Source organism: Naegleria lovaniensis (assembly GCF_003324165.1).
Source record: "Naegleria lovaniensis strain ATCC 30569 chromosome Unknown tig006, whole genome shotgun sequence".
NCBI lineage: Eukaryota > Heterolobosea > Eutetramitea > Acrasida > Naegleriidae > Naegleria > Naegleria lovaniensis.
Genome location: NW_025407828.1, coordinates 504,700 through 531,772, shown reverse-complemented (window position 1 = coordinate 531,772; position 27,073 = coordinate 504,700). Strand labels below are relative to the sequence as shown.

The 27,073-nt window shown below is 36.7% G+C and overlaps 15 protein-coding genes across 15 annotated transcripts; 7 read left to right on the top strand and 8 right to left on the bottom strand.

The window, feature by feature from the left end:
- Positions 1-193: 193 nt before the first annotated feature.
- On the bottom strand, positions 194-1,201 carry C9374_013484 (uncharacterized protein; the record flags this gene model as incomplete). The annotated part of the gene is made up of 1 exon (XM_044689365.1): positions 194-1,201. The coding sequence occupies one exon, from the start codon at positions 1,199-1,201 to the stop codon at positions 194-196; it is 1,008 nt and encodes a 335-aa protein (XP_044553893.1).
- A 761-nt stretch (positions 1,202-1,962) lies between these two features.
- Positions 1,963-3,199, top strand: C9374_013483 (uncharacterized protein; the record flags this gene model as incomplete). Its single annotated transcript, XM_044689364.1, has 2 exons — positions 1,963-2,389; positions 2,469-3,199. 2 exons carry the CDS (start codon positions 1,963-1,965, stop codon positions 3,197-3,199), a joined length of 1,158 nt encoding a protein of 385 aa, XP_044553892.1.
- Positions 3,200-3,295: 96 nt separating this feature from the next.
- On the top strand, positions 3,296-4,504 carry C9374_013482 (uncharacterized protein; the record flags this gene model as incomplete). The annotated part of the gene is made up of 1 exon (XM_044689363.1): positions 3,296-4,504. The coding sequence occupies one exon, from the start codon at positions 3,296-3,298 to the stop codon at positions 4,502-4,504; it is 1,209 nt and encodes a 402-aa protein (XP_044553891.1).
- A 103-nt stretch (positions 4,505-4,607) lies between these two features.
- On the bottom strand, positions 4,608-5,345 carry C9374_013481 (uncharacterized protein; the record flags this gene model as incomplete). The annotated part of the gene is made up of 1 exon (XM_044689362.1): positions 4,608-5,345. One exon carries the CDS (start codon positions 5,343-5,345, stop codon positions 4,608-4,610), a length of 738 nt encoding a protein of 245 aa, XP_044553890.1.
- A 104-nt stretch (positions 5,346-5,449) lies between these two features.
- On the bottom strand, positions 5,450-7,021 carry C9374_013480 (uncharacterized protein; the record flags this gene model as incomplete). The annotated part of the gene is made up of 1 exon (XM_044689361.1): positions 5,450-7,021. The coding sequence occupies one exon, from the start codon at positions 7,019-7,021 to the stop codon at positions 5,450-5,452; it is 1,572 nt and encodes a 523-aa protein (XP_044553889.1).
- Positions 7,022-7,256: 235 nt separating this feature from the next.
- On the bottom strand, positions 7,257-8,297 carry C9374_013479 (uncharacterized protein; the record flags this gene model as incomplete). The annotated part of the gene is made up of 1 exon (XM_044689360.1): positions 7,257-8,297. The coding sequence occupies one exon, from the start codon at positions 8,295-8,297 to the stop codon at positions 7,257-7,259; it is 1,041 nt and encodes a 346-aa protein (XP_044553888.1).
- A 48-nt stretch (positions 8,298-8,345) lies between these two features.
- Positions 8,346-9,417, top strand: C9374_013478 (uncharacterized protein; the record flags this gene model as incomplete). The annotated part of the gene is made up of 2 exons (XM_044689359.1): positions 8,346-9,124; positions 9,180-9,417. 2 exons carry the CDS (start codon positions 8,346-8,348, stop codon positions 9,415-9,417), a joined length of 1,017 nt encoding a protein of 338 aa, XP_044553887.1.
- Positions 9,418-11,006: 1,589 nt separating this feature from the next.
- Positions 11,007-12,593, top strand: C9374_013477 (uncharacterized protein; the record flags this gene model as incomplete). The annotated part of the gene is made up of 1 exon (XM_044689357.1): positions 11,007-12,593. One exon carries the CDS (start codon positions 11,007-11,009, stop codon positions 12,591-12,593), a length of 1,587 nt encoding a protein of 528 aa, XP_044553886.1.
- A 28-nt stretch (positions 12,594-12,621) lies between these two features.
- Positions 12,622-14,933, bottom strand: C9374_013476 (uncharacterized protein; the record flags this gene model as incomplete). The annotated part of the gene is made up of 6 exons (XM_044689356.1): positions 12,622-13,381; positions 13,457-13,625; positions 13,764-13,914; positions 13,987-13,991; positions 14,055-14,649; positions 14,778-14,933. 6 exons carry the CDS (start codon positions 14,931-14,933, stop codon positions 12,622-12,624), a joined length of 1,836 nt encoding a protein of 611 aa, XP_044553885.1.
- A 214-nt stretch (positions 14,934-15,147) lies between these two features.
- Positions 15,148-18,168, bottom strand: C9374_013475 (uncharacterized protein; the record flags this gene model as incomplete). Its single annotated transcript, XM_044689355.1, has 1 exon — positions 15,148-18,168. The coding sequence occupies one exon, from the start codon at positions 18,166-18,168 to the stop codon at positions 15,148-15,150; it is 3,021 nt and encodes a 1,006-aa protein (XP_044553884.1).
- Positions 18,169-19,065: 897 nt separating this feature from the next.
- Positions 19,066-21,906, top strand: C9374_013474 (uncharacterized protein; the record flags this gene model as incomplete). The annotated part of the gene is made up of 1 exon (XM_044689354.1): positions 19,066-21,906. The coding sequence occupies one exon, from the start codon at positions 19,066-19,068 to the stop codon at positions 21,904-21,906; it is 2,841 nt and encodes a 946-aa protein (XP_044553883.1).
- Positions 21,907-22,683: 777 nt separating this feature from the next.
- On the bottom strand, positions 22,684-23,322 carry C9374_013473 (uncharacterized protein; the record flags this gene model as incomplete). Its single annotated transcript, XM_044689353.1, has 1 exon — positions 22,684-23,322. The coding sequence occupies one exon, from the start codon at positions 23,320-23,322 to the stop codon at positions 22,684-22,686; it is 639 nt and encodes a 212-aa protein (XP_044553882.1).
- A 283-nt stretch (positions 23,323-23,605) lies between these two features.
- C9374_013472 (uncharacterized protein) lies at positions 23,606-25,579 on the top strand (the record flags this gene model as incomplete). The annotated part of the gene is made up of 1 exon (XM_044689352.1): positions 23,606-25,579. One exon carries the CDS (start codon positions 23,606-23,608, stop codon positions 25,577-25,579), a length of 1,974 nt encoding a protein of 657 aa, XP_044553881.1.
- A 157-nt stretch (positions 25,580-25,736) lies between these two features.
- Positions 25,737-26,438, top strand: C9374_013471 (uncharacterized protein; the record flags this gene model as incomplete). Its single annotated transcript, XM_044689351.1, has 1 exon — positions 25,737-26,438. The coding sequence occupies one exon, from the start codon at positions 25,737-25,739 to the stop codon at positions 26,436-26,438; it is 702 nt and encodes a 233-aa protein (XP_044553880.1).
- Positions 26,439-26,626: 188 nt separating this feature from the next.
- On the bottom strand, positions 26,627-27,019 carry C9374_013470 (uncharacterized protein; the record flags this gene model as incomplete). Its single annotated transcript, XM_044689350.1, has 1 exon — positions 26,627-27,019. One exon carries the CDS (start codon positions 27,017-27,019, stop codon positions 26,627-26,629), a length of 393 nt encoding a protein of 130 aa, XP_044553879.1.
- Positions 27,020-27,073: the final 54 nt, after the last annotated feature.

The window sequence follows — 27,073 nt, the reverse complement described above, 5'->3', positions numbered from 1 at the left end:
AAAATCAATGAAATTATTACGTACAACATCAACATACGACTCTCACGAAAACATGTTACATCACACGAGACACACAAATTTATTGTTCATCAAGATCTTTGATGACAAATTCACACACTCCATTGTTTCCGACGATTCATGCAACAAACATCTAAATAATAGCAGCAATTTTCCGATGATGAAGAAGATGGATCTAAATAGCAATTCCTTGAGCTTGTGAAGTCCACTGTCTCACTACATTCTTCACACTCGTCTTTGTAATGGTTGGCCACACCTGATTATCCAATTCCTTCAATCGTCCCTGATTCATCAAAATCACTTTCATGTATTGCAAATAATAATACAGAGTCATGTCTGTATTCTTGACTTCGCGCAATCTCTTATTTAAATCATCCAATGATCCCAAATTAGTAATCTTTAAATCATGACCCCAAATATCTCGTAACCAACTTCCCAATTCTCTAAATGTAATCTTTTCCGTGTAAATGCACAAGAATTGATTTTTGAATTTTTCAAATTCTCTTCTTGCAATCAATTCGCTCACAAATTTGGCAACATCATCATAGGAACACACTTCAAACTCTTCATTGCCAGTACCATAGAAATTCATTTCATTCTTTTCACGATTAATGAGTTTGCAATCTTCAAAGAGTAACTTTTCAATGAAAATTCCACACAGAATGCTCACCCAATTCAATGAACTTTGATTCAAGAGTTGATGGACTTGTTGACGAACTTGAATTCGAGGTAAATCATTCACGTCAGTAATGTTTCTAAAATCAATGGAAAAGTCAGATGGAATGTAGAATCGAACACCTGCTTTCACACAACAATTAATCAAATTCTTTTCAGCAGTCAACTCTTCATTGGGATCAAAGAAATTCATGCAATTCAAGACCAATGTGAAATCTTTGAGCATTTGACACAAATCATCCATATTGCCATTCAATACATCGAATGTGAGAATGTCACCAGAGAGTTTCTTTTCCCACAATGAAATCTTGTTTCGACTTTCTTCAGGACACAATAAAGAGAGTTTGACATCATTTTGATGATTCTCACACAAGAATTTGGTAATGCAAGAACCTAAATGACCAGAGGCACCAACAATGAGAACTTTCAAGTCGTTGTAACCATATTGTTCCTTGACGTTGGTCAAATCCTTTCTTTCTGTGGAGGAACCGAATTGAGTCTTTTCCATTTTGTTGATGGTTTTTGTTCAACGTATATTGAAGAGTTGGTTATTTGTAATTTTTTGTGTGGTGTGAAAATTTGTGTTGATCATGATTTAAATCAAAGTGGCAGCACCTTATACGTGTGAATTTTCAAAGATGATCATTTATCGAAATGGGTATTTGCTAAAAATGACCAAGTACTTTTGGACGAATTTGGAAATCTGTTAAGATTTGGCATTTCACTGAAAATGCACTTCATTGGTGGATGCGTTCTTATTGTTGTAGTCGTGGTCGTGGTCGTGGTTGTTGTCACTGGGAAATTAAGGTTTGAAATTACATGAATCTTTCCTCTTTACCGTAGATTTGAAAACATTTATAGCTTTGGTCCCACTTTTTCGTTCGCTCGGGCTAAGGTTGAGATCAACAACACGTTATTTGAAAACAGAACATGGCAACCACAGAGACATGTATGAAATATTTGTTCGAGATGGAAATGTTCAACAAGTTTTGATTTTCAAGTTTCATAAGGTCAGACCGATGACGACAACACGTGACGACTCTTTTATAACACAACACACCATTTCGGTTGGAATGGTAATGTTTGAGTTTTTTAAGAATTGTTGAGAACTCATCGTGTTGAATGTTAACACTTGTACCTTTTATATCCATCTGTCAGTTTGAAAATATTTAAAATACAACTATTGCAACACGAATTGTTGTTTAAATATCCGTTACAATATAAGATTCTAAGATCAATACCTTCTTCAATCTTAAAAAAACCCTCGAAATGCAATCCACCAATTATCCGCTTACTTTCGAAGATTTTCTCAAGACAAATGTCACTCCTCATTTTGCATCTTTTGAACTCGATGGTAATAATCGTGTTGATGATGATGATCAGGATAGCGCTCTCCATCACATCTCACCATTGGTTTCATTCGCATCACAAGATGCCACTTGTCAAACAACATCCAATCTCTCACACTTTGATCAGCTTTGCGAAATGATTTTAAGCCAACAACACTCTTGTAACAACCTTCATCAAAACCAACCTCTGCATCAACCCTCTCTTTCATCTAATACTCCATTCGTCGTTGATCATTTAGAACGACAACCATCTCATTCAAATCATTCGTCATCATCATTCTCCCATATTTCCCAACACCATGATCATTCTCCTTCATTATTGAACTCTATCGTTCATAACCAAGAACGTATGGGAAAACAACCATCTCCTCCTACTCATTCATTAGTTGTTGGAGACTCCTTTCCTCATTTACAATTATCCTTTAGTGAAGGAATTACAAGATATTGAAAATCGATTTTTCAAATATTTCAATTCCAACCATTTAGGATGCAACGCAAGCGTCCATGAACACGTTGTTTCTCATCCATATGTGGTGCGTTCCTATGATCGCTCCCAAACAACATCTGTTATTTCTCATCCAGTATTGCATCATGATCAGGTTGTTAGAAATTCAAACGCAACACCAACGAGTTCACAGCCGGGAATAACGAAAAGCGTTACATGTCTAAAAAAGGAAAGAGACAGCTTGAACTGTACCGACAAGGTGCACGCGACAAGTTCTTCGAATCATCCTCAACATGCCATGAACAACACCAACATCAACCTGCATCCTGTCCAAAAGATTTGTAAGAAGAAAAAGGCAAGGACCAATTCCATGACCTCAATGAATCCTTCCAAAAAGATTCCACCCACCCACACACAGAAAGAAAAGAACAGAACGAGTGTTTCTTCTACAACTTCTTCAACGAGTTCCAATGTCTATTACAGAGGTCATATTTCAAATTCCAATGCATTTTCCAAAGAATCATTTTGGCAATTTCATACCTATAGTGAAGGAAAACGAAATCAATGCAACAATCTCATCTTTTATTATTTTAAACCACCATTGAGTTCTCATCGGGCAAGATCTCGCTCTGCACCTTGTACCATTTCAAAAGTAAGCAGCACACATACCTGTAGCACTCCATCTGCAATGGATGTTACAACCACTCCATGATCATCTTGAGTTTGTTGTAAATAAATACTCGGATTGGTTATGAAAATCTGATTTGATTTTTTTTTTCGAGATGGATTTTAAAAAAAATTGAAAAAAATGATTGGTGTGGTGAGGAGAGAAAGTTGTTTAACCTTTCAATTATTGTTATTACTTTGGCTCTCCCTTGTGTGTTCAATCATTTGTGGTCATTGGATCGGAATATCACATGTTGTGAACGGAAAATATTTGAGAACAAGAAAATTTGTAAATAGGAATATGGAACATAAATATCGAACAAGTACGCCAAGGCTTCCAACATTGGCTTATGGAGTGGAATGGAAATTAATCAATATGCAACAAGAAATTCCTTCTCCGAGATTTGATTTTGCGTATGCATCAACTCCGGATTATTCATTGTCGTTTCTTTTCGGTGGAGTGAATTCTAGTTGGAGTATCATGAATGATTTTTGGATTTTAGAGCATCAACATTTGAAATGGACAAAAATTGTAAAAGAAAATAATGATGATTTGTGGCCACCGGCATTAAGGGATGCTGCTGCAGTGTTTTGTTTGGGAGATTTTTATGTGTTTGGAGGAAAGAGCACTGGTGGAAGCGTGAGTGGTGATGTGTGGAAATTTAACTTGTCTTTAAGAAAGTGGAGTATTGTAAATAGAGGAAAAGATGAAGATCAAGCAAAAATTGCATCAAGATTTGGTCACTCGGCTATCTGTATTGGAAATAGTTTCATTGTTATCTTTGGTGGTAGTGACAAGAACAATAATTTCTATAACCAGCTCCATTTATTTAACAATGGTACATTCACTGAAATTGAACCAAATGGACCAGTAACAATTCCACCAAGAATGTACACCCCAATTATTTTCAATCCGACCGATTCATCTCTCTTTGCGTTTGGTGGTTATGTAAAAATCTCAGCAAATGAAAGTGCAAACAACGATGAATTGTGGCAATTTGATTTACTACGAAAGCAGTGGAAGCAGATTGAAAAACAAAACTCTGCCATTTGGCCACCTTCAAGAAGTGGACATAATTTATTCAAGACAACCCAATTTTCTAACAATTTTTATGTATTCGGTGGTGAATTGCTGAATGGTCTTGGTACTAATGACATGTATTCGTTCAATGTTATCACTTCTCAATGGACAGTAATCCCAACTCAAGGAAATTCATCTCCACCAGGAAGATTGGGGGCTGCTTTCATTCAGAAATCTTATTCCAGTGGAGAATATATTTTGTTTGGAGGTGTTTCTGGTTGGACCAATACAAAGGTATTAGGAGATGAATGGCTCGCCTCACTTCGCTAACCTCTCACGCGTGCTCCAAATGTTTCTTTCTTGATTGCATGACAAGTTTGTGTCGGCTGGCTTTGTTTCACGTAAAAAAAATGTGCACTATTATTCTCCAGGATCACTGTTGATCTTCCTCTATTTCCTGTAAATCTTCAAGAAATCCCTTGTGACACTTTTCTAAGGTTTCTAAACTGAGAGCATTCACAAAACATTCTTCAATAGCTTTTTTGTCGTGTGGAGACCCATTTTCATAATGATATCTAAGAACGTTCATCATGAGATACATGTCAATAGAAGGATTTTTCTTACTCTGAAGACCAACTTGCTGAAGTGAATGTTTTGGCCGCTCAATATCATCTTGTGTGATGGTAATATATTCCTCAAGAATGTGTTTTTTACCATTGACTGATTCATATGGTATGCAAATAAATCTAAATTTTGATGGAAATTTCTCCCATCGCTCACTGTTAATGGCAAAGCCGGTCTCTTCGCCGTTTCGCATTTTGACATGAAAGTCTCCATAATATGGAAATTTTGAGAGGCAATCCAATTTGCTACATTGTTGAAAAAACAATCGTTCATCTCTACCCAACAATTCTAAACATTCTGCATTTCTAAACCACGAACGGCTTTTCGTTGGGTCCACGTTTGTTTTAGAAGACACATAAATCATAAATTTGATTTTTCTTTTTACATTATGAGAAAAGGAAATTTGTAATATCATGATATTGGACTCCGGTGTATTCAATGTATTATCATCTGATCGAATTAATTTAGATGGATGAGCAACATATTCTTTCCAGTCATCTTTCAGAGGTGGTGGTTCGTGAATGGATGTCCAAACCAGTTTTTTCATTTTTTTTTTGATTTTTTTTTGATTTTTTTTTGATTTTTTTTTTGTTTTTACCAAGACGAAGGAAGAAACCTTCAAATGACGATCAACCTGTTCAAAAATACTCATCAACGAATATTCTTATGCAGAGCTATACGAATGCCATGTTTCAATGTGGAGTATGAGCGATACCAAGAGGATGCACGAGCAGATTTCAAATATGTGGTCAATGAGTTGAAGACACGTTGAGAACGAGCTTGATCTTGGCTCCAATGCTCCATTTTGAGTTTTAAGGAGAAGAGATGATTCAATGGACTAGAAATGCTCTCAAACAAATGATAACCTGTCAATACGTCAAGAGCTGCATATTCTAAACGCTTATTTCCTTTTGGAGTCCATGGTAACAAATCTTGTGCACTCCACTTATAGTCGGGATATTTGAGGTTGCTGTTAAAGACGGATGAGCGAGAACTATGTCCACAAAATAAGGTGAGCTTGTGAAGACCCATACTGAAAGGATCTCCCTCAATAAATCCATTTGTTGTTTCATGAATATCTGTTCGAAAATTAGTGTCTAGAGGTGTAATATCATGACGGATTAGCCAATTATTCAATTTAACCATATCAGTGCATAAACCAAATCCTATTTTCTTGAAAGAATTGTCAAACAAAAAGTTTGTAAGAAATTCTGGTGGTTTTTCGTCAAAGTCCACAAGTATCACCATGCATACTTTGGACGTGGCAATTTGCAAAACCCGACATCCCATATCATTCTTGTCATTGCCATTCCATTCAGTATCAATGATGAATGGAACAATCTTGTGCTCTTTGTCCATGAATAATTGCCATAACTTCTCATCCAAATCTCGTAAATGGCATGTTATACATAAACAGTCACTATAGCTCACGTGATTGAAATGATTTAAAAGATCTCCATTTTGCATGCTTGTCATAGGAACGTTATTTTCATCGATTATCACATCATGTACCTTCTTATTCCAAACTGAAATAATTTTCCCTTCGTCATTAGTTTCTACAATAAATTTAGATGAATAATCTTCTTGAAGTAGTTTGTGGACATGCTTTGTAAATTCGGACTTTGACTTTTTGAAAAAGTTCATACATGAAATAGCTTGTCCAATGGACCTGCAAGCCTTTCCAGTGTACAGATTAATCATTCCAATATAGGACAGTAAATTGGTTACAATTAATTCATTCATATAACTTTCAAGTTTGGAATTATTACTAATTTCTTTTGTTTTTTCATGTTGAAGGAAGAATGTTGGTAACCGAGTTTTGCATTTCAATATAGATCTATTATCGTCAGTTTGCTCAATTACAGCTCCAAACAATATTTCGGAATGGGTGCGGATGAAATCTTTGGTTAAAAGATTTGATAATCTTGGAATCAATGCAGAGAGTTTATCTTGAATGATATCCATATCCAGACAAATCGTGCATTCACCTGTTTCTAAATCACGTGTATCTTCTCCCAAATATTTGACACAATTGTTGATGAAAATAATTAATTGAGTCTCATCATCCCCATCCAATGTATCAATGAGTCTATTAATCTTTGTATGAAAAGATTTAATTCCGTACGTTTTTATCTTCTTTGCTTTTGGAGATTCATCATCGTTCCGAAAAGGTTTGAATTGCGCAGAAGATGCTTTCGACTTTTCAACGAATTTTCGCTTCATTTTTTTGAGAAACGCACGTCCCAGCTGTTGAAAGGAATTGGCCTGAAATCCAAGTACTGTTAGCCCTCTTCGTTGGCAGATGTCACAAATACTACTACTCTGACAAGATTGAAGACTAAGGACCTTGTGTCCTTAGTTAGAATCCCAACTGGATTCGGTGTACATATACCTCAATAAATTTTTTTGAGCAATGTTAAGCGAACTGCTGCAACCACATATTTATTTGACAACTTGGTTACTTGAAAATCATGACAGTTTGGTCATGATCATCCGCCACAAAGAGTTCACCCGTTACTTGATGTAAACAGCAGGCCATGGGAGAGGTCACCGCATGTTTCGTTACGGCCTCTCCAAATTCATTAAAAACCATGATGGATCTGGGACTGTAACAACAAACAATGGTATTGTGTGTGATTTCATCATAAACAAAATCTACAATGGACGAAATAGAGCAATTTTGACCAAACTCATGAATTGAAATCCATGATCCATTGGCTTGCTCTTTTAAGGTAAAAAATCTATCTTTGCAAAATACAATAATATTTCTATTTGGCAGCAATTCCAAGCAATACAACTCGCTTGAGAATGTACAATTACGGACATTAATGGGTGATAATTCTTCTCCAGTCAATGAGTTCACCTTAACAATATAGCAGTCTTTACAAGTGAAAATTATATTTTTAGAAGAGTCTGTTTGATGATAATCTACAGCTGCAGAGCTGATGTAAGCAATTTCTGTATCCCACAAATATTTAGGAGTACTTTGAGATGAGTGTTGGTTATCAACAATGTCGCGCAATTTGTATTTCGTTATATGTGAGTAGTGTACGCAAATTAAATATTCTTCTTCATTATTGAGCTTTTCAATTTTCAAATAATACGGAGTGACGTGTACTTCACATGATTTAATGTGTTGTTTAGTCTCCAAATCAAATACTTCAACAGAAGGCGAATCATAATTCCGATTTCCAACAAGAATACAATTATATTGATATGATAACACCATAGAATAAGGTATCACTGATTCTTTTTTGATGGTACCGATTAATTCAAATTGAGAAGAAAATCCCTTCCGTTTTTTACTTCTCATCTTTATACATAATTTTTGGAATAGACCTGTCCCATGACTACTTCCAAAATGACGATCATCCTCAACATTATTTTGATGCTTGATTTTGGGATCCCTACCATGATCGTGTATTCCAAGATCCATTAAAATAACAAGTGTTTGTCCTCCTTCGGAATCAGCAGCAACATTACGGGAGGGAAGCATCATTTTTTTACAATACTTTTTGCAAAAAATGATTTCATCAATGGTTTGAAAATGAATCAAGCGGATCCTACTCATTTAAACAACGCAACTGATGCCATGAGTATCGGGACAAGCTCATTCATTGATCCCGAATGGAAAAAAGCTATTGATGAAATTCCTCTTGAATTATTCTATCTAGTGAGAGGGCATGAAGATGAGAGGAAAGAGCAAGAAATTAAAAAGCAAGTTGAGCAACAGGCACAACTATTGGCCGATCAACAAATCCGACGCCTCGTAGATACTATAGAGGAAATTAAACTTGATGCTGTTCGCAAATATTACAAAGAAAAGCCTTTACTTGAGAAGAAGGCACGAATGGAGGAAGCTTCCCGTCTCGAAAGGGAATTTCAACAGAAAGAACGTGAACGAGTTCTGAAAGAGTCAGAAGAATTGGAACAAAGAAAACAAGAAGAAGCCAAAAAGCAAAAAGAAAATGAATTTTTGGAATATAAGAACGCAATCGATACAGTTCACTCATTAATGGCTGAGTTGACAAGGAATTTACTCGACAGTCCACCTAGTACATTATTGGACAATATCGATATTTATGAATCAAAGAATGATCATCCTGTTACTGCTCAGATTATTCGTCAATTTGAATCCAGTGGTAACCTTGAAAATCCCAAGCTCAAACAAGAACAAGAAGACGAAAACTTAATTAATACAAGATTTGTCGAGCAACGTAGAAGAGAGATGATAACGTCAGAGCCTTCAAAACAACAAGCAGAGCAAATACCAAAGGAAGAAAATACATCGTCTACCTTATCTGTGAAAAAGCTTGGCGAAATATTGTAAGTTTATTTCACTTGAGAACTAGTACAAAAATTTATGTCTACACCACGAAAGATACGAAAAAGGTTTCAAAGAGCTTGACGCATACTTGGAAACCTCCCTACAAGATAAGCAAGAAATCGAAGCCAGAATTGTCAAAGACATCAGAAATAAGGAGCTACAATTCATATTGGAATTGTTGTACAATCGCAAGGCCAAGAACTTTTCTCGACTGAATAATACCATGCGAGCGGAGTTGTTATATTTTGGCACCTTACACCTTACACTTAGTGTCAGTGCTGTTTGCATTTGACACTTGAGTGCCAAATGAATGAAGTGTGATTTGTATTTGACACTTGAGTGTAAGGTGCTATTTGTATTTGACACTTGAGTGTAAGGTGCGAAATGGATGTTGATTGAAATGGAGGTACTAGTTTGTGAACCTAACCATTCTACTTCGTGTTCATATAAAAAGGTCAATAACGAATCTATCAAACAAAAAAAAAAGCATGATTTAATCTCATGCATCTACTTTCCTTACGTATGTTAGCTTGGACCTTCGTATGAAAGGAGTTAGGAGGCACAAAAGATGATATGTTCCTTTCATTCACGATGATAGACTCAGCCGTTAAGAAGTATGACTACGAAACAAAAAGTGATTCCAGTTCCCTTAATTGTACCCTTCTGATTGCTTCAGCTTGACTTTTGCTGTTACCGTCATTCCCAAATCACTCAAATTCGATTACATCAGCCAACAACAGTGTTGAGCACCATTCTCTTGTTCTTCTCACCGTTTTTGTAACAATTGAACAAAAGTACATGTCACTATGAAGAAAAGCTGGCAAGTTTCACTCCCCTGTTGAACCAAATGAAAATGTTTTCCTGTACTGCAAGTGTTTTTCCTCAACATAAATCGTCTCTCAAGTTCATTCAGCAAGCTCTGACATCCTGTTCGACAACTTCATCTCAATCTCTTTCAACGCCGTGTTGTATGGCGCAACATCAACTCAGAAAACAGGTGCTGAACGGTGGAACATTATTTGAACCACTGCCTCACAACGCTTCACCTTAGAAAATGAGCGTGAGTCTATTCTTCCCTCCATAAACTAAATTTCGTAGATGATCATTTGGTATTGTCGTTGTCAGACGAATTGTCCAAAAATTGCGTTCGTGATACTCGATGATGATTGTGTAGTGAAGAGAATTTTGAGGCCCGTTGCTCACAACCGTGAAGACGGAGGTTTGTAATTTCAAAATAATATTTAAATAAATTAAAAAATATACAGGTGCTGATGACACTCGGCACTCAAGTGTCAGGTGCTGTTTGCATTTGGCACTCCAGTGTTAAGTGCTATTTGTATCTCCTTTTTGGGACTACGTGCCATTGCAAACGGCACTAAAGTGTAAGGTGTAAGGTGCTAAAAGGTATGTCCTCATGCGAGCGCAGCTTACCAACAACTCGGAGCCATGGATTGACTTTTTCATGAAAAACTTTGACATACAAAAACAAGAAGAGGCTCTCTTGAAACAAGCAAAACCTCTCCCTCAAGACCCACTACTCATATCAGCTGAAGGAGATACCTCTAATGAGAAAGAACGGCAAATTTATCAAATGCAACACCCACTGTTTGAAAGAGAGGATTCCTTAACGTACTTACAAACTGGTCGGAGCAGGTTATCAAAATTATAACAGGAATGGCTGATCAGCTTTCTGGCAAGGATATTAATCTTATTGGAAACATTCTTTTTCTAACAATCAACAACAAGAATAAGGATGACAGCATCAGTAATTTATGTGGATGGACAGAATAGTTCTGAAATCGCTTAAATTTGTTGCGACAAAATTGTCTAGTTGAACCCTTACTTGTCCAAGATGGTTTTATTTTCTGATACGAGCAAAAAATGGGGCAACGAACATCCACCGCCAGCCACCAACAACCAGCAAAGAATACCACCAATCACAGTAACAATAATAATCATGAAACCCGAACCAAACTCTCGCCCTCTGATATTCAAAAATGTTTGTCTCTCTCCGAGGGAACCACTTTTATTTCTCAACAAGCCCGTAATTTTCTTCCGAACTCGATGAATCAATATTCCATTTTGAATCTTGATCATAATGAAAAATTAAGTAAAATTTTGGAAATGAAAATTCTTCAAGAAATGAACAATCCACAAGACCATACAGAAATAACACGCTCAATACTAGAACAAAAATTGGAGCAATGTAAAAAGCAGGCAAAGGAACGCGTGTTTGCGCTTTTCGAGCCTCAAGAGAATGGTTCTAGAATCGAAGAAAGTCGTGCATTTGCGTGCTTTTTAGGATTAATGATTGGTGATGCAATGGGATCTCCGTTTGAATTTTCAGCCTGTCGATTTCCTCGACATGTACTTCACGAAAACGACATGCTTGTTGACAAAGCTTGGAAAAACGATCCAGAGTTTTTTGAATTGACTTCCATGAGTGATGTGAAGGTTTGGACAAATCCAAACTACAATCGATTTGGATTGAAACCAGGACAATACACGGATGATTCTTCAATGGCATTGTGTGTTTTGGACACATTTGTGACTAAAGTTCTTGATGAAATTTATGAACGAGCGTGTCAAAAAGATGAATCATTGCTGGAGTTTGATTTTGATTTTAAGGGCCAAGACATGAGACTTCGATTTTTAAATTGGTGGTACTTTGGTTATAATAATGCATTTGGAAAAGATGAAACCAATCCTGGTGCTGGTAGTTCATGTGGTCTTGGTGGAAATATCAAACAAAGTTTGCTTGAGTTTATGAAAAATTCAAACAATGAAGTGACTCTTGCTGGAGATTCAAATACTTCAGGAAATGGTAGCCTTATGAGGAATTCACCCGTTGCAGTGGTTTGTTTTAAATACATTTCCAGTCACTCCACAGAGCCTTTGGAAAAAGTCATGAAAATGGCTTACAAGCACAGCAAAACAACGCATCAGGGAGAAGAAGCAGCAGAACTCTGTCGATTATTAACTTTTATTGTTGTGAAAGCAGTTAAGGCTGAGGTCACACACAGCCCACAGCAGGTCAAGCAACAAATTTTCGACTCTTTACGCGACGGAGAGTTTGTCAGCACACTTCCAAGTGTGAATTGTTTAGTCAAAAGTCAGGTTGAAAACAATGACGCTACTGGTCGCAATTGGAATTGGTTGGATGTCAATTACAAATTTTGTGAGGACCGAGTTCAAAAAGATCCTGGTTATTGTGGATCCTACGCGATGGATGCTATGGCGATGGCTCTTCATAACATTTATTACACAGATAACTTTACAGATGCCATTTTGTTGACGGCAAATATGAGAGGTGACAGCGACAGTGTTGCCGCTGTGGTAGGTCAAATTGCTGGAGCCATCTATGGCTTACAACAAATTCCAAGAGAATGGATTGAAACCATTCTGCAATGGGACTACAACAATGACATTCTGCTGAGATTGTCCATGATTTATTTCCATGATATTTAAGTTTTGAAATGGGTGTACAATAAAATTTTCAATATTTCTTGGATACATGTTGATTTGCTTTCTCACGTAAAACATTTCTTCTGATTTTACCTGCTTCTGTGGCTGGTAATTGTTCCTCAAAATAAATTTCTCTTGGATATTGATGAGCCGAGAGCTTCTTTTTAACAAATTCACACAATTCAGCTTCTAATTCTTTGCTAGGAGAGTATCCAGGTCTCAGTACTACAAACGCAACAACCATTTCACCTCTCAATTCATCCTGTTTTCCAACCACTCCACTCTCACGAACAGCAGGATGTTCAATAAGGCAATCTTCGACTTCTTTAGGACCAATTCTATAACCACATGATGTGATAATGTCATCACTTCTTCCACTAAAGAAGTAGTGTCCATTGTTGTCTCTGTAAGCAGTGTCACCTGTCATTTCAAAATATCGTCCATCTGGATAGGATGGAGATTGAACCATCTTTTCTCGTGTTTTTTCAGGTTGATTCCAATAACCAGTGAAAAATCTCGAAGGTGAATTATTAATGTCAATCACTAAATGACCGGTGACGTATGGCTCAGTAATTTCCTTAAACGAATCGTCTAATAGAGTCAAAGTAAATCCTGGCATTGGAGTTCCAATAGTCGTAGTTTCAGATACATTCGTAGTGGCATACTCTGGATGATGATGATTATTAATTAACATTCCATGTTCGGTCTGTCCATAGTGACTTTGAATACGAGTATTCCAAATTTCTTCGAAAAATCGTACAACTTCAGGATTCAAAGGTTCTCCAGCAGAGCTATTGTCATTTGAAAATGTTTTACAAAATGTGTTTCACAGGTTAATTTGAGAACATTGAATTTCAAAATCTTACCTTGCCTTCTTAATATAAAATTTATAGTTACGAGCAAGTTCAAGTCCTTCTGCCTTCATGGCTCGATACGCAGTAGGTGCAGCTGCAAAATTAGTAATCTTTTCATTTTGTAAAATTTCATAGACCGTACTTGGTTTGAAAGGTCGATTCACAAAGTAAGTGGGTTTTCCTATTGTTGTGAGAAGATCATGGAGAAGTATTATAGAAATTGATTGTTGTGAAAATTTGTGATGATTAATTTGTGATGATGATTTAAAAAATTCAATCATACCAATGGATGGATTCTAACATAGAATGTTAAACATACCAAGTAATTGAAGACCAAGGACATTGTAATATAAACCATAGGCCCATCCACTGTCTGCTAAATTTAAAAAGACGTCATTCTCTTCCACATGAAGACCATATTTCATATAAGTTTCAAAGGCAGCTAAACTCTTGGTTGTTACAGGAACTCCCTATCATTGCAAGTATATATATGGTTAACATGTTACTTTTTAACAACATTTCACACAGAGTATGAATCTTACCTTACCTTCAAAACATGAGAAAACACTCAATGTCATCATCATAAAGGTGATGTAATAATACTACTTACTCTTTCCAGTCGTTCCTGAAGTATACAATAAAACCATGACATCATCAACTCTCATTCCTTCTCCACTTTTCACACGATACGATTCATCATGTCTTGAAATGATATCAAAACTACTTGAAAGTATGGCATCTTTCCAAAATTTAATCTCCTCAGGATTTGCTCGATTCAATGAAGTTGGCAATGAATATTCTCCTTCATGTCGAAACGAATGAACTTCAGAAACTCCTCTCTCAGCCACAATCACCTTAATTCCCAATTCTCTCAATTCCTTCCAAATAGGTTCCAATTTCACAACATGATTTTCATCAGTAATAATGACACGTGCTTGCGAATCAAACACTCGATGTTTCACAGCATCAGGTCCAAAAGCAGTAAATAATGGAACATAGGTGAATGCATTTCTCCAAATAGCGAGGCCAGCAATCATTTGTTCTGGACATTTGGGAAGAAAGACTGCGACTCGTTCTTGTCGTTGCAATTTCAAGGATTTTAAAAATTCACCAAATTTCAAACTCCAATCGCTGAGTTGTTGATAGGTGTATTGGAATTTACCATGTTCTGTGAAATAATTGAGAGCAATGGAATGTTCATTGGCCTACGTATGTTTTTTGTTAGATTCGAAGGAGGATAATTGTATTTAGATCGATTCGTGAATGATCATATTAAAAAGTTATTTAATCATTAAATAATTAAATTAAAAATTGAAATTAAATTGATACATACCTTAATATGTTGATCACACAAGAGATGACCCAAATGAAAATATTCTTCCATCGAGTGTTGATGTTGTTGAAGCGATGAAGTAGTACGAGAAGAAGATGATTTCGAGTGATAATTTCGTGTAGAGATTGGGCCACTATTCACAGCCGATAGAATCATCCGATTCGAGTTCCATGATGATGACGAGAAATAATGAAAAAGACAAGCAACGAGGGAATGTTTATGGTTCGGAATGGTTTTGATCATCATGTCGATCGTAATTTTAATATTTTACAAAAAAAGAAATAGTGATGAAATGTAAAGGAAAAGAACGAGATTTGTGGTGATCCGAATGGGGCTACACTGTTCTATGATCGCAAAGGGAATGTTATTGCTATTTTTTTGAAGTTTGACAATCAATCTTCCTAATTTCCTGCCTCACTCTTTTTTGATAACAACAAATACATGTAATGACTGCAATCATGGAAAGGACCAACAAAATTAACAGTCCTCCTCCACCAATTCCAACAGCAAGTCCAATAATGGTTGCAGTATCAGTGGGTAATTCAACCTTCTTGTCATTGCCAGATGATGCTTTTTTGTAATTGAAATCAATGACCGCAAAAGATGTTAAATGTGAAGTTCTGCAAATAATTGAAAAACTAATCCTGATAGAATCATTGCGTTGTGAAAGAATGACACTTTCAATTCCATCAGATTTCCAAGTTAAACTCGTTTCTTCCAAGTACATGCATGAAAAGTTGAACAATGAAATGTCATTCGATTGCAGCGTTAAATTGTAAAAGTAAATGTCAATCGGAGTGCTTAATTTTTGAACATATATTTGAGAACCATCTGTCTTATCATAGAGTGAAAGTGTGACAGCATGGCCAACATTTCCAACTTCTGAATTTGGTGTAAACACTGAGGAAACCACTTCGACTTGTTCCGTGGTATTTTTCAATGAGGAAGAGAGCTGTGACACAAAGTTGGAAGGAAAACTAACTTGAACGTTTGGAGCTGTACTGAAAGAAACGTTCTTTGAGTTGAGATTTGTGACAGGAATGGTTTCCGTTCGTGTTTCTACTGGAGTTGTGATTTGACAAGTGGTTTTAAAAGGTATGGGAACTCCTTGACACAATTTCAATTCACATTTCTGACCAAAGAATCCATTGTTGCAAGAACATACATTATCTGCAATACACTGTCCATTTCCACTGCAAACATTGGCTGTATCCGTTGCAAACAAATTTTGACACACCAAAGGTCGACAAAATGTTCCTGTCAAATCTAGACCATAATACGTTGGACATGTGATGTCAAGCTTGTAAACAGTATTCTCATCCAAATAGAATATCTTTCCATTGAAATACTTCACTGCTTTCAGATTATTCAGTTTAGGAGAGGAAACACTGCAATTTGCTCCACAAGTAGGACACTGACCGAAAACGTCGTACACAGTTTGGAATGACGAAATTCTTCTGATCAATCCATTTCCCTGATCAGCCACTAAAATATCGTCGTTGGAAGCAACAGCAACATCAACGGGAGTATCGAATAACGCAACAGCAGCATCTACTCCCTTAATAGAACTTCCCTCACCAACATATCCAGCAGTTCCATTTCCAGCCACAATGCTAACAAGGCCTGCTTTAGTCACACGCTTAATTCTATGGTTTAAAGTGTCTGCAATAATGAGATCATCGTTGGAAGTGACGGCAAGACCTTTTGGTCCATCAAGAGCAGCATCGATGGTTGTAATAATTCCACGTTCATCAATTTTTCTCACACGATTATTACCATAATCAGAAATGAATGTTTCACTCTTTGAATTCACTGCAACTGCTATTGGAAAAGCAAGTCTGCAATTTGTAGAATTAGCCAATCCTCCATCTCCAGCAAACCCTGCTTGTCCGCTTACTCCTGCTATCGTAGTGATGACACCTGACACTTTGGATACTGGACGAATTCTGTGATTTAAGGAATCTGCAACAATCAAATCTCCATTATTAGGATCAACCGCTACATATCTTGGTCCGTTCAAGTTCGCATTCATTGCAAGAATGGAATCTCCATTATAGCCTGCAGTTGATGTTCCAGCCACAGTGAGTGTCGTCATTGGATTTCCACTCATTCCATATTTTCTAATTCGTTGATTGAACGTGTCTGAAATGATTATTTCACCATTGTTTGAAGTGGATGAGATGGCAATTCCTTGAGGTTGATTGAATTGAATATTGAGTGGTGATAATCCTTCTCCGTAGTGTCTTCCAAGACCATTTCCAGCAATCGTAGAAATCATTCGTGTGGAATCCATGACTTTTCTCACTCGATAATTACCTTGGTCGACCATGTACAACACTCCATTCACTCCATCGTAGTGTATGGTCGTTGGGTAATTCAGGGAAGCACTTGTTGCTGGGCCATCATCTCCATTGAATCCAGCAATTCCATTTCCTGCATAGGTTGAAATAACTCCATTGGTAGCAATGACTCGAATTCGATGATTCTCTCGATCTGCAATAAAAATTCTTCCACATGGACAAACTGTTACCGAAGATGGATTTCTAAAGAGAGCATTCACAGCTAATCCACCATCTCCACCAAATCCGTAGGTGCCATTACCAGCAACGGTGGTAATATTTCCACTACTGAGGTTAATTTTACGTAAACGATGATTTCCTGAATCTGCCACAAGAAGATCCGTCAGTGAATAGGTCACAGCGACACTTTGCGGTGAATGGAGTAAGGAATTTAACGCTGGACCAAAATCTCCATTGAATCCAAATACCATGGCTGATCCTGCAATTCTTGTTAACACCAATGTGGAAAGATCAAACCTCCAAATGACATGAGCCTTCTGATCTGCAATGATTAAACCTCCACTCAAATAAGCGATACCCATAGGGGCTTTCAATCCATGAACTTCAGAGGCCAAAACAATGGATGAACCACCTTTCGATGAATATCTTCTAATTTCTTTGGTATCAGGATCTGATCGATAAATGTAAGAAGCGTCCGTAGGCATGCAATACATTCCATACTGAAGATAGGATGAAACTTCACTGGATACAGTTTCGTAGGAGGTTGTAAAGGGTTGTACCAGTCCATTGACAATCGCTCGAACGCCTTGTAAATCCTTGTTGATATCTGTCAAAAGGAGAGTGTTATTGTGAACGCATAACGCGGTGACATTCATTCCAATCATTGTTGCTGGTAAATTGGTCAAGTAAAGAGGTGTTGAGCCAGAAGAAGTTGACGCGGTTTTGATGAGAGGTAGTTGTCGTTGTTGAGCATGGATCTCTTGAGTAGGATTGAACCATGCGAAAACAAGTATCAACAACATGAAGAATAGATAAAACTTGATGGTCTCATGCTTTGAAACACACGACGAGATCAAGCGAGAGAAAAACATATTTTTTGTGCGCTCATTGATCTCATAGTTTGCCTCAGCGTCTTCCTCGCGTTTTGAAATCGTGGGTGTGTTATCATGTAAATTTCACTTATACCCAAGTAAGGCCGGGTTGACGCCTCACAGATAGGAGAAATATGGAAATGAAATAGATTTTTTAACCCATCGATTCCTACGACTCTTTTTGAAAGCACAATGAATATGAGCTTTGTTTATATTTGCATGGATTGTTACCACGAAATCATACATTTAAGTCTTGCTGCTTACCTTGTTGAAGATAGTCAATAAGGAGAAAATAGATTAAATAAAAATACAATTCAAGATTTTACAGCAATGAATGAACACTAATCCCTTTGGAAAGGTGCATTGACATTCATAATTTGTGAAAATAATCCAGACCTTGATTTTGAACAGCAATTCTATGGTTGACATGAATCCACATGATCATGATTGTGCAATAAATATGTCCTTTGTGCCTGAATTGGATTATTTCATATTCATCACTCGCCTTAATAATTCATCATCATCCTCAATTTCGTCCAGGTCCTTATCCTTGCTCTTAGCTTTCAAACTAGAAGTTCCAGTTTTCGCTGACGAGAGTTTTCCGCTCATATCCAATCCAATTTCGTCATAAATTTGTTGCGTTGCTTCATCAACCTCTTGTTTATTTAATATTTGATTTCACGGTTGGTGATGAGCCAAAAAATATCAGAATGGCTCCAACAAGCAACCCGAAAATTGAACATGCTCGTGAAGGAATAGATGATTCATCAGCCCAAGGAAAGAGAAAGATGTATGTTACAAACCGCATTTCCGTACAGCATGATGAAGAAACCCCAATCAACACAATTGAGCCTAACACGAAGAAGCAAAAGCAAACTCTATCTACCAACACAACCAATGTTTCAAGCTCTCCTATTAATTCCGGTTGAAGAACTTCATCATACACCCTCAGGAAAAAATGTCGTTAAAAATAATGTAAAACTTCGTGATGATACCAATCAACAACCGTCCATGGTCATTCTCTCGTTCCACAATTACAAGAAATGGAACTCTGAAGAGGTTGCTTCTACATTGATTTTGGATGATGTGGTTGGTGGAGCATCATTGTCCGTTGTTGATGTTAAACCTTTATGTGATGCCGGTTTCAAAGGGACCTCTCTTGCCAATATTGTACAGGATATCAATAGACACAACGTAGACTCGGCTATTAAAATCATGACCGAAAGCAAAGATTTTACTCAAGTCTCCGAAAGTACTTGCAAGTCCGTTGTAAATTGGGTGAACAATACATTAATGCCCAAGCTTTTTGGGTTATGGGACAAAGATCAAACAAAGTCGGCACTATGCAAACAAAAATTAATAGGAGGTGCTGGATTACATGAGATTCAAGTACAGCCTTTGTATGAGGCAGGGTTTAATGGAACAGTACTATCAAGGATTGTTTATGAATTGGAGAAGAATGAAAGGGATGGTAGTGATTTGGCTGATGTTGATATAGCGAACAAAGTTCTCCCAACGGAAATTGATTCATCTACACTCACACCTTTAGTGGAGTGGGTAAAATATGAGCTGATAGCAAAAAACAAGATACAGGTACCATTGGCTAAGCCAAGCATTTCAAATGGTAGTAACAAAAGATATACTGACCGCAATGAAACAGTCCAATCAACACAAAAGAAGATACAACAATTCATTCAACAATTCACAACAACATCACCAAAAGATATCTCTAATATTGAATCTATTCCGAATATTTTACTCAGCAGTTTTGGATCAACTTTTACTTTTGTGGACAGAGAAGATAGCAAAAACACCATTTTACACACCTTTAAACATTATTCATCAATAGCTGACGAAAACAAGAATTTAGATAAAGATCATGTAATACTTCCATTCATTGCGGCAGCTCCAGGAGTGGGTAAATCAAGATTACTGCAGGAGATTGGATGGGATCTGCGTCTAAAACATTTTAGAGACAGTGTTACTTGTTATCCTTTATTTGTGTCATTTGGGAACGTCACTTCAATTACAGACGCAGAACAAAAAGAAAAATTAGATATCTTTCAATCATTGATTATCAGAATTGTTTTCTCATTTATATGCCATATAAATGGAACAAGAGCAGATTTTGACACCTTAACAAAAGACTGGATCACTCACTTTGGAAACGAGTTAATTGGCCTTAAAGAGGTGCTGCAAGTAATTGCTAATATGTTGGAGAAGCCTAATATTGATTTCTTTATTGCAATTGATGAGGCTCATGAAATTGATAATAATAACACTGGAACAAATCCTTTGAAAACCCTCATGAAGAAAATTGGATGCTATTTGCAATTTCAAAAGGAAACAACTTTACGAGTATTTCCTTTATTTGCCGGCACTTTTCATACGGTCCTACTTGACAACTTGATTGGCAGTACCTATACTCCGCGTTTTGTTCCAGTTACGGCATTATTATCTCCTCCAAATGTTGCCAAGATTATTGATAACTTAGAGGTCAAGTATTCAAAACTTGACAACTGGAGGATTGATGTTGAATTTAGACATTACTTGAGACTCTTTGCTGGGTTTCCTAGAGGTTTAGAATACTATCTTGACGACTATGTAAAACAATCCATAACAGCAAGGGAAGCATATGAAAGCTCGTCATACAGGTTGAGATCAAAATACTCATTCACACAAAGAACTGAAATGGAAAATGTTTTAGCGGCGAAAGTTGTTACTCGAGCCCGTGTCTCCCTATTTGATAATATTCTCACAACTGTTAACTTTACTTTCTCAGAGGCAGAAAATAGGGGTTTTATTATGTTGAATTTGGAAGAAGATTCAAAATTTACATGTACCTATCCTCCTGTTCTGCTGAGCCGTATGATTAGCCATAATATGCAACCTATTGTCCACAAGTTGGTTTTTTCAACTGAAAAAAACGTTTATGGATTACCTTGGGAAGACTGTGTGCACGATTATCTTTACTTATTTTTTTCTTTAGTCGCAAACAAATTAGATTTGACTTTGAATGACTTATTTCCATTCGCTACTATGTCTGCAGAAACTTCTAAACTCTCATTAGAACAAATATCTAATTGTACTCAATTTCATGCAGCACACAAAGTTCAAAGCATATTGAAAGAAATTGATACTCAAACTGGCAAATTGAATATAGTGACACTTACTGATTGTGCCATCATCAAAAACGCACCTACTGCCGAAGCTAGTGATATTCTAATATTTGGTGTACAATTGAAAACAAAAGACGAAATTCTGGTTTTTCATATTCAATGTAAATGGGCTGACAATGCAAAATCCAGTGAAACCTTCAAACAAGTTATTGAGGAAATGAACAAGAATAAGAAATTATCAGTAGAAACTGAATCAAAAACGACGAGAAATATAACAGTAATAATGACTGGAAAACCTATTTCAGATCTTCCAAATTCAGATTTTCCTGATGATCTGGTGATCATTAACAAAACAAACTTCGCAAAATATTTTGGAATTTTTACGGATAGCATGAAATTTCTTTGTGCCAAACAAATTCTTAACATCAACAATCAATCAGAATTACAAAGCTTTCATGGCTTAGGTGACGTAATGGCAAAATATGTCATAAAAGCACGATCATCAACTGGATTTAAAGACATGGAGGACTTGAAGAAGAGGGTGCTAGAAACAGTCACAGACAAGACATCAACAACAAAATTGATCAACATACTATCCGACGTTGAAATAATTTTCTAACGAAGATCAGATTGCAGGGTGGCATTGGCTGTCTCTTCTGGAAATGAATGGTCTAGCAAATGTTGTTTGAGAGCTTGCAAGGACCGATATTGGGAGGTTTCTTCTGCCCCTCGAACTGTGTTAGGTGTGATATGTTTCGTTATGAGACAATATATGATCCAAAAGGTACCTGAAGAAGATAATGTCTTCTTAAACAAATTGACGCCTACAGACCTGATTAAGGTAACATAGTGTCGAATAACTTTGACCACCAGACAAGTTGTCTTAACCAGTTCACTACTGGGTCCTGCTTGCCCCAGGCAAAGTGTGTCAAGGTTGGATTTAGAGATGACTCTAAACAACTTCACAACTGGTGTGAAGTAAGAAGGAGATGTTCACGAATGTCGTGAATGAGGGGTGAAAGGAAATAAGGAATGTCAAGAAGAGGAAACATCGTTGGGTGTATGAGGTGATTAATTTCACCGGGCAGTATTTTTGGTGGCTCGATTATGATGGGATCTTTATCGAGGTTCATTTTGTGCGGTTTTGTGACCTGAATTAATAATTTGAATCCAACCCTTCTTTGGTTAGTCCCAGGTAATGTCACACCATTTAATAGAAGCAATGTCTGAGGGACGGAAGAGTGTGCGCAATCCAATGATCATAGTCGTTAGAGATTGTTTGTATTGTAAATTCGTTGACCACCCTTAATAACGAGTTTTGAAAGAACCAGGATCATGATTGTGCAATAAATATGTCATCCAAAAACAGTGAACCATCCTTTGTGCCTGAATTGGATTATTTCATATTCATCACTCGCCTTAATAATTCATCATCATCCTCAATTTCGTCCAGGTCCTTATCCTTGCTCTTAGCTTTCAAACTAGAAGTTCCAGTTTTCGCTGACGAGAGTTTTCCGCTCATATCCAATCCAATTTCGTCATAAATTTGTTCCATTGCTTCATCAACCTCTTGTTCGTCGTCTTCAAACAAATCCTCAAGAGCATCGTCCATCATTTCTTCGCTCATTCCCATCTTTTCATTTGCTTTTTCAAATTCCATAATGGTCTTTTGCATTTCTTGTGGATTCATTTGTTCATTAATTTTCTTCATCACCGTTCCTGTACTTTTAATTGCATTCATCATCTTTTCTTGAGTGTGCATGGATGAAGCTTTATGTTGTACGGTAGACATTGTTCCTTTCATTTTGGACATTCGTTCTTGTTGCTTCCGAAGCTGAACAATTTGTTTGGCCAAAACTTTCGCCGTTGCTTGATCTCCTTTCTGCAGAGCATTCTTGACTTGTGTTTGTAACTTTTGTTCTTCCAATTTCAATTTATAGGTTTCACGATCCATATTTCGTGTACCCGATCGGAGTTCTTTCTTTTGCTCTTTCATAATTTCTTCGGTTGTTTTTTTCTTTTCAAATAACGGCATGATGAATTTAGTATTTAAATAAGTACTGTGAAAGTGTTGTGATGATACTTGTTAGGAGGCAATTGTTTGTTCTATTTTTTTGAAATTTTTAAAATTGAATCCTCCCCGTTTCTAATTAGAACGATTAAATTTTCAAACTCGAAAGGAGAAGGATTGCAAGTTGAGCGATTCAATTTATTCAACTACTCCAATTTCTTCAAGGTACCTATTTCAATTTCCATTTTGGCTCACCTTCTCGAGTTGAAGGTCGAGGAATAATTTTTCTTATTTTCAAATATAAAAAATGATAAAATCAAAACTTCTGGCAGCACAAAGACAAGCTCATCATCATTCCGTTGCTTCAACCAATTTTTTATTTCATCTCGCTCCATTACGATTTTCTTCCATTCATTCCTCATGGAGAAAACAGTACTCTTGCTATCATCAATTATGCTATTTATTTTCGGAACAACAACGAGAATTTCATCATCATGGTGTCTCCAAAATGGCCGCTGCAGGAACCATTTCTGTTGACCCTAACAAATTTAAACTTATTGAATCTGTTTTTAATCAGTTAGTGAATGTGGATATTGTTCAATTGTTTGATAGGGTCTCTAAATATCGAGAAGAATCAACAAGAATAGCAATGGAAAGAATCCAGAACAGATTTTCGGGAAAAGAAAATAATTCCTCAGAGGTGAAAATTGACCCACTTCCACAAGATGTGAAAGCAAGAATATTGAAAAGCTTGGAAATTTTAGTTTCACTCCCAACTCCAGAAGAACCATCAGAAACCAACCAAAGAATTAAATATTTCAAGAGTCAAGCTCTGAAAGCATTCGGAGTCATCTACTCGGAATTTTATCCATGGTTTGGAATCGATAGAGATGCACATTTGGGATTTTATTACATGACTGCTGCTGCCAAGTTGGACGATGCAGAAGCATGTTATCACGTTGGCACATGTTTCATAAATGCACTGAACTACCTGGCTGGAGAAGAATTAGAGCCTGAAAAGTATAATTTTATCAAATCATCCAGTTTTCTCTTTGGTTCTGAGTATGATAAGGATACCAATACATTCATTTTTTTAGATGAAAAAGCAAGAAAGAAGAAAAAACTACAATTAGAAGGAAAAGAACATATTCTCAAGCCAAAGCTCTCATCTGAAGAATATTTAAAATATCCAGGAATAACTCAAGATTTACTTTATATTAAGCTTAAAGAGAACGAAAAACTTGCAGTGGAATATTTGAAGAAGGCAGCAGATTTGGGAGATATGGAATCTCAAGTTATCATGGCAAAATTTTATTTGGAAGGTAAAGCTGGATTAGCAACCAATTTGAAACTATCAATGCATTATGGAGAAATGGCTTCTAAACAAAATAGCCCTCATGCTTTGTTTAATATTGCTAGTATTTATTTATTGGGAGCGAAGTCACAAGTTGCAAAACCAGGCTTTGAAGAATTAACTGCTTATCAGTTACATCATACTCCGAACGCTACTGAAACATTTGAAGTTAAAAAAGATGTAAATAAGGCAATGGAATATTACACAAAAGCAGCCTCATTGGGCTTACCAGAAGCAGCCTATATGGTAGGTCATGCCTATCATCATGGTCTCTACAACTTGACACAAAATACTGAAAAAGCAGTTCAATTCCTCAACCAAGCTGTTAACAACTCACATGCAGAAGCTGCTTATTATTTGTATCTGATGTATGCCACAGGAGAAAACTGCGAAAAAGATACCAAAAAAGCCGAACAATACTTCACTACCGCTATCAAGTTACATAGCCCTAATGCTCTTTATGAGCTTGGTGACAGGTATTTCCATGGAAAGAATGGATGTTCAGTTGATTATGCAAAAGCATTTGAATTCTTTACCAGGGCTGGAGAACTCAAGAACAAGAACGCGTTATATTGTCTTGGAGTCATGTATTATCATGGTATTCATGTTAAAAAGAGTCTAAAAACAGCTTTTGAAAGATATTCACAAGCAGTTCAAACAGGCTCCAAAGAAGCATGTCTTGCTCTCTCCGATATGGTGAGTAAGGGTGAAGGAGGAGTGCCACGAGACGAACACTATGCCAAGCAGCTGAAAAAGATGTACGATCAAATGGTTGCAAGCGAGGAAGGAAGATCTTTGGACAACCAGCATCAAGACAGTGATTCTGAAGTCGATATTAGGTCAGCCAGTAATCATTCAGGTGGTTGTGGTAAATCCTCGTGTCAATGTGCTGCACAACCAGAAGAAAAGACCACAATTACAGCTTAATGTTTCGTTCGATACAAAAAAAAATACAAATCGAATCTCATTGTGATCTCTCCTTTCAAATTTTGGTGGCCACAAGCATTCATCATCAACCACACACCAATCGGCATCAAATTGTAAATTATTATTACTCAACACTTTCAGACATCAATATTTCAAAATGGTTGTACTAATTAATGTCGCATGTGAATGTCTTCTCATTGCAAGTTGTCTCTTTTCAATTCGAAAAATCGTTAATTCCGATCATCGAAGCGTCTTTTCCACGAATTACACACCAAAAAATCCTCTCGCTTTCATCATTCTTTTTGCTTCCATTGCCTTTGCAGCTTGCTTGGGAATTATTAATTATGCTTCTTTGAATTCACAATTGGCATCTTACCACCCCATTGTTTCTAGATATGTTGGATCTCTAATCATGCCACTTCTTCTTCCATTTGGTGTTGTTCAATCGATTGGATATGGCCCGATTAGAATTACTCCTTCAGTGGGACAAGTAATTTTGACAGCATTGATCGCATTTATTGGAGCTGTCATTTACAATGAACAGGTCGCTGGATTAAGAAGTGGATTGTTTTCAATTCCACATTCTGCTGAGGAGTTGTTGAGTGTTGGATCAGTTGTATTTTGCTTGCTTTATGCAATTTATGGATATTTGACAGCTGGCAGCAGTGCTTCCACTATTCGTTTCAAATGCTTACACATGATTTATGCAGTAGTGACTATGATTGTTGCTGACTCGATCTTGAAGAATAAGTTATTGGGTGGAATGGATGTAAGCCCTTTTGAAAAAGTTGACTTGTTTCACATCATCTTTTCCTTTTCCATGATTTTCTTAGGAAATGTGGCTGTTGGAGGTTTTTAAATTTATGGTCTTTGATGAAATTGATAAAATATATTCAGTTACTGTTTTTTTGAATTTAAATGAAAAATCAAATAATCTCAATGGAAACGTCAATGATCAAAAAATTTATTTTACAAGTTCACAGCTAAATGAACAACAACATCTTGAGCATCAATATTTTACCAAGTGCATCAATAATTGTGAATAAATTAATAAGCTTCTCCTTCATTAACGTCTTCATCATCTTCTCCAAAATCTTCCATCATGTCTTCATCCACATTTTCAAAATTAGCACTTTCATCGGTTGGAAGAGAATCCAATGTGTCCAACACTTCTCCTTCGTCACTCAATGTTTCAGCTGCAATTTCTTCTTCATCCTCTTCCGATTCTTGTTGTTCGGTTGTTGCTGCTGATTCGGTGGATGATGAACTCTCGTCAACACTCGAAAGAGAATCTAAATTCATTTCTTCGGTAGATCCTTCAAAGAGAGTTTCTACAGATTCGGCATTGACGACGGAGTGTGATGTGGTCGACAAGAAACCTGTGATGAAGAGAAGTGCCAAGAGAGCGAGGGTCAGTAAGAGAAATTTGTTGTTGGGCATTTTTTTTGAATTATGGTCTGACAGGTGACGCATGTAAATCGGGTCATACACTAA